Below are 10,671 nucleotides of genomic sequence, written 5' to 3'. Positions count from 1 at the left end.
ACTTTGCTTCCACCACCATGTCCCCCCCCCCTCTCTCTCCCTCCCTCTTTATTATGTATCTAGACGAAGAATACATTGATCGTTGTGGTAGTAATGATGGAAGAAGAGTTGACAACAATAGAAGATTTTGTTTTTTCATTTTAATGGAAGTCCGAGTGGAACTAGAAAGAAATGAGATGGATAACAGATTCAAGTAAAAAAAAACTTAAGTCGAACAACAACAGGAAGAGATTGAAAAAAACAAAAAATAGTGTCCAAAACAAACTTCGGGCTAAACCAGAGTTTGTCACAAATTTGGGCCTGAAACAGGGGGTTATTGGTACTGGTATTCCAAGCTTCAAATAGTTCTTTTATATGTTGGTCTTGTGCTTACATGGGAACATCAAGTAATTTTGCAGCTTCAAACACAGTAAATAATCAAATAATGGAAGAGTTGAAAAGAAACCAAAAAGTCAGCCTTTAATTTATCAAAATGTAGTAAAACCTAGATGAACAACTCATGAAAGTAAATTAACTCACTCAAGTTTGCCGCAAGTATAAGAACGTTCTCATTCTGTAGATCATCTTCACAGGCCTGGCGTGCCAAGTGTTTTGACGTTGTTAAGAAGATGCATCAAAGCAAGCCTGTCCTCAAGTGATGTGATACCCTGTTCTTGCAATCCCAATCTTCGTCAACATAAGAAAAACCCATACCACACAACTATGTACATATGATACATAAAAAGGAGAAAAGGAGGGCTTCAAATATCAACAACGACATTTCCGTAGGTTGTTTTTGTAAATTTAACCAACGGAGTCTTCTTCACTGTCATCATCATCGACCTCATTCATCACATCATCAACAAGATTGTCGTCACCATGATCGCTTGCCGCTTGGGTATCTTCATCAGATATGGATTGACCAACTTCTTCATCAGCTCCATTAGCATCATTATCATGATTAGTACCATCTTCAGTATCTGAATCTGAGGTAGATGCCTCCTCATTCTTGTCTCTTTCTTTACCTGAAGTTTCATCATCACCAAATAGTTTTGAGAAGTCAGGAGCCACAATTTGAATCATCTCATTAAGGGCCTGACGCTCCTGATTCAATTTGGTTTCAGCGACAGCAGCAACAACCGTAGAGCCGACCTGACTCGCTGCAGCCTGGTCATCTTCCTCAGCTTCATTATCATTTCCCACACTATCCCTAACTCTGCTTTTTTGGGATTCGTTATCTCCCTGCACAGAAGGGGCGGTGCTAACTGCCCAGCTGCCAACGACTTCTGAAGTCAAAAGATCTGCTGTTCCAATTGTGCCAACAGCTTCAGTGTCTTCTTGCACAGTGGCATTTAGATCTCCAGGTTGGTTATTTGACTGTGATCTATTTTCATTATGAGCCTTTCGAGTCTCTTCTCCATTTTCTTGTATCTGAGTATCATCGTCGATCTGCATAGTATCACCAAGTAAAGTGGTTTGTTTGTTCAAATCAAAATTTTGCTCTGAAAAGTTATTATTAACGACCGGACTTTCAGTTCCGAGAACTTGTTGAGTATCAGTTTGATCTCCTTCTGGTACTGGTGATGTTCCCCCATTAATGTCAGAACCAAACCCGCCCTTGACAGAAACATCGGCACTATTACATTCCATGTCCTGGGTATCTTGGCATTCTTCTTGATCCTTGGTATCACATTCATGTTTCTCAGTAACACTTTCTTCATCGCTCGTGCTGTCCACTAGTACACGGTCAACTCTTGCAGTTGAAGCAGAAGTAGCATTTTCCTTTACATTGTTGTCCCGTATATGAGTTGTAAGGTTTTCTCTGCCTACAGCTCTGTTTCTGATTCCCTCTGTCGCAATGAGATCAATATCAATCAACGTGTTATCATAATTGTCCTCGTCTTCAAGAGTTCTTTGCATTGATTTCAGCTGCTCTTGCTGCTTAGCAAAAAGAGATGAGATCTCCTCAGTCGTTGAATAAAATGCCCGTAATTGTGATTCCCTACAAGGAAATTTGAACTTCAAGTGTGAACTTTGTACGTTAACAGGAATTTGATGACGCTATTCAAGTTAACTACTTTAATAAGAGGATAGAAATGTATATCAATGTGCATGTTTAAGCATTTCAATTTTTGATCAAAAGAAAGACCAAGGTACTTAATGGAATGATGAAATAACTTTAGTTTCAGAAGACCTAACCAACTTAGATTTAATTTTCGGAGTAAAAAGCAAGAAATATAGTGTAAAATTCTGCTTAGAAAACAAAGCAAGAAATTGAGTTGGAGACAACAGAAGAGAGAAAGTAGATCAAAAAATGATGGCCTCTAGCATTAGGAGAGCATTAGCTGGTATTACGAAAGAAAGTATAGTGATCAATTTTTGTACTTGCTCTTCCTATACCAAATTGGTACAAGGAGAGCAAATATAAAAATTATTAGAAAAATAGTTCAAAAATATAAAGATTTTCGAGCGAAACTTAAAAGATATATTATCTTTGCAGAGAGAGAATCTTATGGAGAGAACCTCATCATCTCTCTCTTTTTTTCTTTTATCTCTTCAGTGTCTATTAGAACACTAAAATACTTTATGTATATCTTTACAGGCACAACTTCAGTACTTGTACAAATCATCAAAACTGAGTTTTAGTCTACTTTACTTGGTTGAGTCAAAGATGTGTTTTTTCCTTTCAGGTCTATCACATAAGATGTGGGGTATCTATACAGTTTCGTCTCGTTTTTGCAATATAACGAAGCTAATTTTCTATTCTGAGAAAGAAATTACTTGAGTTGTTGCGGAGAGGAAGATGGATGGGTTCCTTTCTAATCTTTGTGAAAATGTTTTGGTTAGTTTGGGAAGAAAGAAGAAACAGCTATATATAACTCTCCTCATAAAAAAAAGGGTTATTTTGCGAAAGGGGCGTAGATAAGTACCGGGTTTTGCGAAAGGGGCGTAACTATTTGTTATTTTGCGAAAGGGTCGTGGACTAACATTGACCGTTAAATAAATGTTAAATTTAACATCACATTACATGAATAGTTAACATTATTCATCTTTTTTTTTCTTTCTTCCACCTTCGATTCTCATGGGAAATTGAAAGAGGTGTTGTCGCTTGAGTTTTACAAAGAGATTGTGCCGACAAGAGAAGAGCTTAGGGTTTTTTTTGTCAGTTTTTTATCCATTTTTTTAAATTCTTTTTTTTTTTTTACGAATCCTCATCACACTTCTTAAATTCCTTTTACTTTCTAACTCTTTAAATTGAGTAGACAGAATAAAGTTTAGATTTATATTCATGTGCTTTTAGATTTTTTTTTCTCTCTCCGTTTATGCCGGAGTTAAAATTTTGCTTCTTTTTTATATTTCACATAAATATATTTTGATTATATCATTTATTCATCATGTATTAGATTATGAAATTCATTATTTAAATGTGTAATGCTAGAAAATCTAGAAAAATAATGTTTTTCAAGGTGGATGTCTTATTTTTCACCTTTGCGAATTTAGTGTCAAAATCGCATAAATTTCTTAAATGTATCAATATATTTTTTAAGTAATGGAATTAGATTAACGGTGTTAGAACTTAACTGGTCAACACTAGTCCACGACCCTTTTGCAAAAAAATAAAAGGTCATGCCCCTTTCGCAAAACCCGGTACTTATGTATGACCCTTTCGCAAAATAACCCATACCACTCTTGACTCTCCCTATACCAACGTACTCTACACTAAAAATTGTTTACCCTATACCAAAGCCTAAAGTGATTTGTTGCACCAAAAAGTAATTATTTTAGTTCCTCATGAAATACCTTTTACTTTAATAACTTGACAAGTTAGCCCTTCACTACCGCTCTCACGTACTAGTGTATCGAAAATGACGAAACCCTATAAATTCTTACCGGAGAATGATTCTTTCCCTAGCACCTTGAAACCTCTGTTGTGCTGTGGCAAGGTCCCGAATTGCGGCAGCCATTTCAAGCTCAAGAGCAGAAACCTTAGCCCATGCTTCTTCTCGAGCGACCTGCTAACATCATAAAAGGATCTCAGCTTGAAAGATACAGGGTGAATTGTGATGTGCCCCAAAGGTCCAATTTGAAATTTGAACAATACTAAATGAGAAAAAATGGAAGAATATATCGAGTAGCAGATATATGTTGCATAAGTTGTGTTGAATATCTATCATGCAATATCACTATCCAGGTCATAATGATTTGAAGTGACGAGATATGTTACCATTAAGGCACATAATACATATGAACAACGACAAATCTCTTGCTAACTAAAATCTCGAAGCAGCAAATTGGTTGTGGCTCTTAAGAAGAATGAAGTTTATGAAAAAAGAATATAATTGAAGACTAACCAACTGGTGGCATCGTACATTCATGCCATTACGATAAGTGATTTTTGCATAACTACCTTTTCATTCTCAAGTTCCTTCCTCAATCTTTTCATTTCGCACTCCAGGGCTTCCATCTTCTGCTCCACCACACGAAATTGCAGAACAAACAATTGTTATGATGTAATTAATCGCCACATGCTATCAGATGCGAAATAAGAATGTTAGAGGAGAGAGATTACTTTTCTACAGTTCAGAGAGGTCTGCTGCTCTTCTTGAACTTGGGCTTCTAGTTGGCGAACTTTCTTCTCAGACATTACCAAGTTCTCCCTTGTGTCTTCCTGTTCCATGAAAGCATTTAAGCATGAGCTCTAAAGAAGCAGCTCAAGTGCAACCATCAAAATACATTCATTGATTGAGAAAAGACAATATACCAGCTTTGTCCTCAGCGAATCCACAAGTAAACGACTCTCTTTATCTGACTCCTGAAAACGGGCAGAATAAGTTGGTTTTTAACAAAGTCGGCCTACACAACAATAAGCATTAAAAAAAACAGATTTTTCTCGAGACCTGAAGTTTATTAATAACTTCTTTGAGCTCCCTTTCCTGCTTGTAGGCAGTGTCAGACTGTCGCTTTAATTCCTCTTGAGCTTCTGTCTGAGCTTTCTGTAATGCAGATTTTAGATCTGATACAGCCTTTTCTCGTTCTTCCATTCTCTGTTTCCGTTCTTCATCCAATCGTTTCTCAAATTCAGATATAGTTGCCTTTTGACTACAAAACAAAGCAGTTAATTGTTTCTTGCATCTTACAAGAAAACAGACTTCATTTCGAAGAATCAATAACAATAAAGCAATCAATAGTTCATAATCATAAGGACAAATTAAATGTGGCTAAGTAACTCCCACAACCGACAGAAAAAAAGAGAAACATCAATCGAAGTACTTCAAAAATAATCTACCATTGAGCAGAATCAATCTTCCAGACCAGGAACTTGGGTGCAGTGTAGGGTGATGCTATAAAATTGGAGATCTCAAGAAATCTGACAGAAACTGTACGTACATCAGAAGTTCGAAACTTACCTATTGATTATTTCACCAGCCTCAGTACGTGACTGCATAGAAGCATTAAGTCGTTCATTGAGCTCCTCAATAGCTTGCTGTAGTTCAGCTGAAACTATGCTGGCCTTTTCTAGTTCTTTCTGTTTAGCCTCCACACTATGCCGCAAATCTTTTAGGTCATTAACATAAGATTGTGATATTGATTCTTTCAGGTCTTTCATCTCCTGCAACATCAAATCAAACCCTTTATCAACAAGACAAGCTTACACCAAACGCAGGACATTTTGACAACAAATTATTTAAAAGCTGGTTTTGCGCTGACTCTAAAAGGTCAACCAAAAGTCCGTAGAGGAACACTAAAAGGTTAACCAACAGGTCACTATTGGCTGAACAAAAGAACCAACTAATATTAATTGGCTGATTTGAAGAAAGGGGCCTATTCGTGGAACGGCATATAAATCTGTAACTAACAGGCTAACAACTACTTTATATGATAATTACTGTGACGTCTTCATTGAGCGATACAACGCCTCATCTTTGCAAAGTAGACTAGAAGTTTGTTTCTTTAGAATAGGTGATTTATTAGACTAAATATACAATTATGATAACAATCATGGGGTCATAACATACTCACAGTCAGGCAACCCATTTCTGGTTATAAAATATAAGGAATTCAGAAATGGAAAAAAGTTACAGTCAAGAACATGGTAACAACAAGAATAGTTATACCTTTTCATGATGTGAAACAGATGTTCGATTTGCATTTCTCAGTTCTTCAATGGTGACGGCATGAGATTCCAACTGCTTCCTCAGTTCCTAGATATAACACCAAATTTAAGGTATTACATCAGATAAGAAAAACAAATTGTGTGCTAATCAAGGCATCTTCAAACTAAAGATGTATGTCTTTGAACCACAAAAGAGTCCAAATCAAACTTAGGAGTATACCGTATTTGATCTCTGCAGGCTTCTAACATCATCAAGAGAAATGGGGCCTTCAGATGCCCCAATTCCAATACCTTTTAGCCTCTTGTTTTTGGAAGCAAAATCCTCTTCAAAGAGAAAAAAAAAATAGATCAGTCTACTCGTACAGAACAAGGAAACCCTCATATCTCAAAAAGCTAAAACTGCTAAGAAGAATTAGACAAGTTCAAAACAATAGATTGAAGTGAAAAATAAGATATATGATCTGAGGACTCTGAGCTTTTTCCTTCTTTAGTTGCCTGACAAAAGTCCCAAATTCCGGAAGGGTCAAAACATGACTTTGATTAAAAAAACATTAGGCATGTGCTACAAGGGATAGTTAAACCTGCATCCTGCTATCAAGTTCAATATTGAGAGAAAGAAGCAATACTTGTCGACGCGTTTGATAATCTAAAAGTCTAAGAGGAAATAAGATATTAATGGAATCACAGGATTTTTGTAAATTAGATCAAGTACTTCATTTTACATACCTGATTTCCTTTTCAGGATGTTACTAGGACTACCATCCACCAATGACGTGGAGTTAACAACTTCTCGATATACAAATGCAAAAGCAAGTTCTGTAGACCAATGCACAAAGAAATAAGGAAGATAGTAAGTGGTCTGAAAGAAACCATTTAAACACAAAATTGGACCGTAAATTATTTAATTACATGAGAAATTGACACAAATTTCAAGAACACATTCAGATAACTATGCAACAGGATACTCTTTAGTTTTTTTCCTAACATTTTGGATAAGATACTTGGGGTGTCGGAATGTACATATTGAACGTAATTGAGAACCATAAAACATAACTCTTGGTTAATGTCATTTGTGCATAAATGGTTGATACTGAAGTAGATTAAAACAAGAAAATACATGTCTAGTGTGCACAGCGGAACCCATTTTGAGATTTTGAGGTTATCAAATATGATCCCTCCTATGGTGCCAGATACCGGGGTGAAACCAGTACTCGCACATGTGTACCCCAAAAGAAACAATAAAGTGACAAGCAATCGACTTGTCAAAAAATATCAACAAATCTCAAACGTTACGGAATACCAAGCATTCCCGTTACCATGTTGAGGAGCAGCCGCAATTGATATAATATCTCCATTTTGAAGTTGCGCTTCGGCACTATGTTTATTCAGCTTTTCCCAGTTAAGATATGTACCATTGGTGCTGCCCAAAAATTCCAAAGCAAATTGGAAAATATATATAATAAAATCATCATCATCATCATCATCATCATTATTATTATTATAATAGTTATGTCAATAATATGCAACCTGGTGTCTTTCAAAAACACAGAAGAGAAAAAGCTTGAAGGATGCTCCGCATCTTCAGTAGCGATCTTCTTGCGATAAATTTTGCAATGTTTACCACTGACAGCATTCGAATCAATTCGGAAACGTGTATCCTCTACTAGCCGACCAATGCAATTCTCATCCTCTGACAAAAGAATATTTATTCCCTGCTTCACAATAACCTCATCAACTTAAGTTCATTAAAGAAAAAAATACTATTGCCAAGATATTCATAAATTTTCTAAGAATTTGCATGAATCAATAGTATAATAAACAAAACCAAGCAATCAGATATAATTGAAGAACTCGAAAAACACCGATGAAAGCAGACCCAAGAAACAAAACCACAAAATCAATGCTACAGATATGTAAAGATAACTCCTTTCCAACTTTTCTCAGATTCTAAGACCTGTGAACAAATCATCTGAACTTTTTTCAGTAAGATACTCAATTGAAGAACAAGTGATTTCTTATCAAGGACGAATATTTCAATTATAAACTGAATTTTAATTGTTTATTTCACCCAATTGAAAAGTATACTCAACATCTAGAATCAGGATTAATTAGATAAATTTCAAACCTGAGAACGTTTACGAGCATTAGAAGAAATGGCAGTAAGAACACCCCAAACACCAGGATCAGCATTCTGAAGAGGTTGAAGAGAGAATTTACGAGCAACTGAAAGAATGAAATCTTTAGGAGTTGGATTCTTTTTGGGTGGAGAAATGTTATTGAGTTGAGCTGGTTGACAAGAACTTGTTTGAGATACCATATTACCATCTTCTTTAGGGCTTGCGGTTGGTTTAGGGTTCGTTTTTGATGGAGTATCTGCCTGATCATCCACCAATGCCATCGCAGAGGAAACCCTAGAAATAACCGGTGATTGAGATTAACAGAAGAATTTGGCGGGGATTTCAAACCCTAGAAATTTATGGGAGTTCTTTTCAGTGAGAGGGAGAGGGAGAAGAGTATGGGAGAAGATAGTTTAGTTGTACTTCCCTATTTCGCGACCTATAGTACCTATGTTACAGCATAATGCGGATGCTTGATCAAAAAAATGTCACGAATAACAATAAAACGGTAATTGTACCCGTTTCTTATTCGGGAAAACAGTCCGAGAGCTCGTTACCTGACCTGACCCTAACTGCCTGGGGCGAGCAAGGCAATGGGTACTTAATCTGGCTTGGATCGTCTGGCTTGGGTGTTCGATCCGAGCGAGTCGATACATACTTTAGTACTTGATTTGGTATGGGTGGTTCGACAAGTAAGTTGGGCCGTTATAGTAAGGATATGTACATTTTAGGGGTGTACTCAAGTCGAGGTTTTAACGAGTTGTTCGAGTTTGGCTCGACTATTGTTCGTGTTCGACTCGAAAACTAACGAGTACAAGCTTAACACAAGCCCAAAATTATGTTCTTTTATGTAAACGAACCGAGTTTGATCACTCTTTAGTTTATCTCGAGCTACTCGTGAACAGCTCGTTTAACATACTATTATAATAGTGTAATACATAATTACGTGTTAGTTTTGAAACATGTACATGGAATATCAACGATTAAAAGATTATTGGAATATGAATCATTAAGCACTATTATTGTATGTTTTTTTGGTGAAGAATTATTATTGTATGTGATAAATGATCATAGAAGTATTTGATAATTTAAGAAGTTCTTTAATTTGAAGTATTTTAATAAACGAGTTTAAAACAATGCGAGTTCGAGCTCTTTCAAACATATACGAGTTCGAGCAAACAGTCAAATACACCAACCGAGCTTAAACACCTTACTGATCGGCTCGACTCGAGAACACCCCTCACATTCTACTCTATCTATCTTAGTGTTAAGTCTGGTAAGCTTTTTCCGGACTCTTCCCACGTCCATCTTTGGATTGCAATGATTCTTGGACATACAAATTTATTTTGTTTCTAATAGAAAAAACCAAAAGTTGAAGATTTTCTGCACTTATGACTACAACAAATTCTTAACAGGTTCATCTAATGGAGGTCAAAACTAAAAAAATGTAAATCTTGAGTTTGTGTTTTTTTTTCAACAAAAAAAAAAGTTTGTAGTCTTTGCATTGTATCTCATTTAATAGTCGCCTAAAGTTATATAAATACCAATCTTCTTTGTCATTTGAAATATATCTTTTGTCTAGTTTTAGAATTGCATTAAAAGTTTACATAATTTGGAGAGTTCTCTACATAATTGGTTTTCAAGTTTTTGTAGAGGTGAAGTGGTATCAGCCCAAGAAGAAAGATAGTTGTATCTCGGGAAACAATTCATCAATGAAAACCGTTTAGCACTAATGCGGGATGAATTACATCTTAAAGAGAGAGCATCCAAAACTCAACTCAGTCTCTTTAACATTTCTGGTTGATCGCGATATCAAGAATTCCATCGTCAATCCAACAAATATTTCTATCTTATTACTTGGTGTTTTGTTTGCACATAACGACATGATTTCCTAAATACCAAAACCCACAACATTTGTCTAACGAAAAAAAGATCTTGGGCATTTTGCTTTCTTAAAGATTGAAGAATTTAATCTTATTACTTCGTTGGTTTGTTTGTGCATTATAATATGATTCCTTAGAAACCGAAACCCACAATATTTTTTGTTGTTGATACGAAGCCCACAATATTTGTCTAACTAAAAAATAATCTTGGGCCTTTTACTTTCTTAAAGATTGAAGAGTACAATAAGAGCTATCTATTTTAAGACTGCACCATAAGCTACAGCTACTCGGTCGGCTACCAACCATGATTCTCTGTACTTGGTATTTTAATCACAGGAATATATCCTTATGCAAACAATGAGTGCCCTAACTCGATAAGGATTACACCATAGTTACACCATTCACACCAAATTTTACAACAATTAGTTGTTTGACAAACCACCTGTTAATCTATGATTTGTTAACCTTACTCTCAGGAATCTCCATAATTCTATGACATTAGTTTTAAATCTCTTAATAATTGAAAAATTATTGGGATGTGATCTATAAGACTATAACTATACAATCATGTGATCTA

General features: G+C 35.8%; 1 protein-coding gene across 2 annotated transcripts; it reads right to left on the bottom strand.

Moving 5' to 3' along the window:
• Positions 1 to 433: 433 nt before the first annotated feature.
• On the bottom strand, positions 434 to 8,824 carry LOC147534446 (SMAD/FHA domain-containing protein). 2 transcript variants are annotated; one of them, XM_086646635.1, is made up of 13 exons: positions 8,220 to 8,824; positions 7,622 to 7,806; positions 7,411 to 7,514; positions 6,821 to 6,910; positions 6,315 to 6,418; positions 6,096 to 6,182; positions 5,388 to 5,590; positions 4,878 to 5,079; positions 4,742 to 4,792; positions 4,550 to 4,648; positions 4,388 to 4,447; positions 3,871 to 3,992; positions 434 to 1,981 (listed from the first exon to the last, which is right to left on the bottom strand). In XM_086646635.1, the coding sequence occupies exons 1-13, from the start codon at positions 8,490 to 8,492 to the stop codon at positions 784 to 786; spliced, it is 2,778 nt and encodes a 925-aa protein (XP_086502761.1). In that variant the 5' UTR covers positions 8,493 to 8,824; the 3' UTR covers positions 434 to 783. The 2 variants fall into 2 exon arrangements, with proteins under 2 accessions (XP_086502761.1, XP_086502759.1); XM_086646633.1 differs by having other exon boundaries at positions 3,871 to 3,995; positions 8,220 to 8,785.
• Positions 8,825 to 10,671: the final 1,847 nt, after the last annotated feature.

This window comes from Eschscholzia californica, unplaced genomic scaffold, assembly GCF_041429995.1.
Source record: "Eschscholzia californica isolate CP2 unplaced genomic scaffold, dmEscCali1.0.p SCAF_6, whole genome shotgun sequence".
Classification (NCBI taxonomy): Eukaryota; Viridiplantae; Streptophyta; class Magnoliopsida; order Ranunculales; family Papaveraceae; genus Eschscholzia; species Eschscholzia californica.
This window is presented reverse-complemented; position numbering and strand designations above follow the sequence as displayed.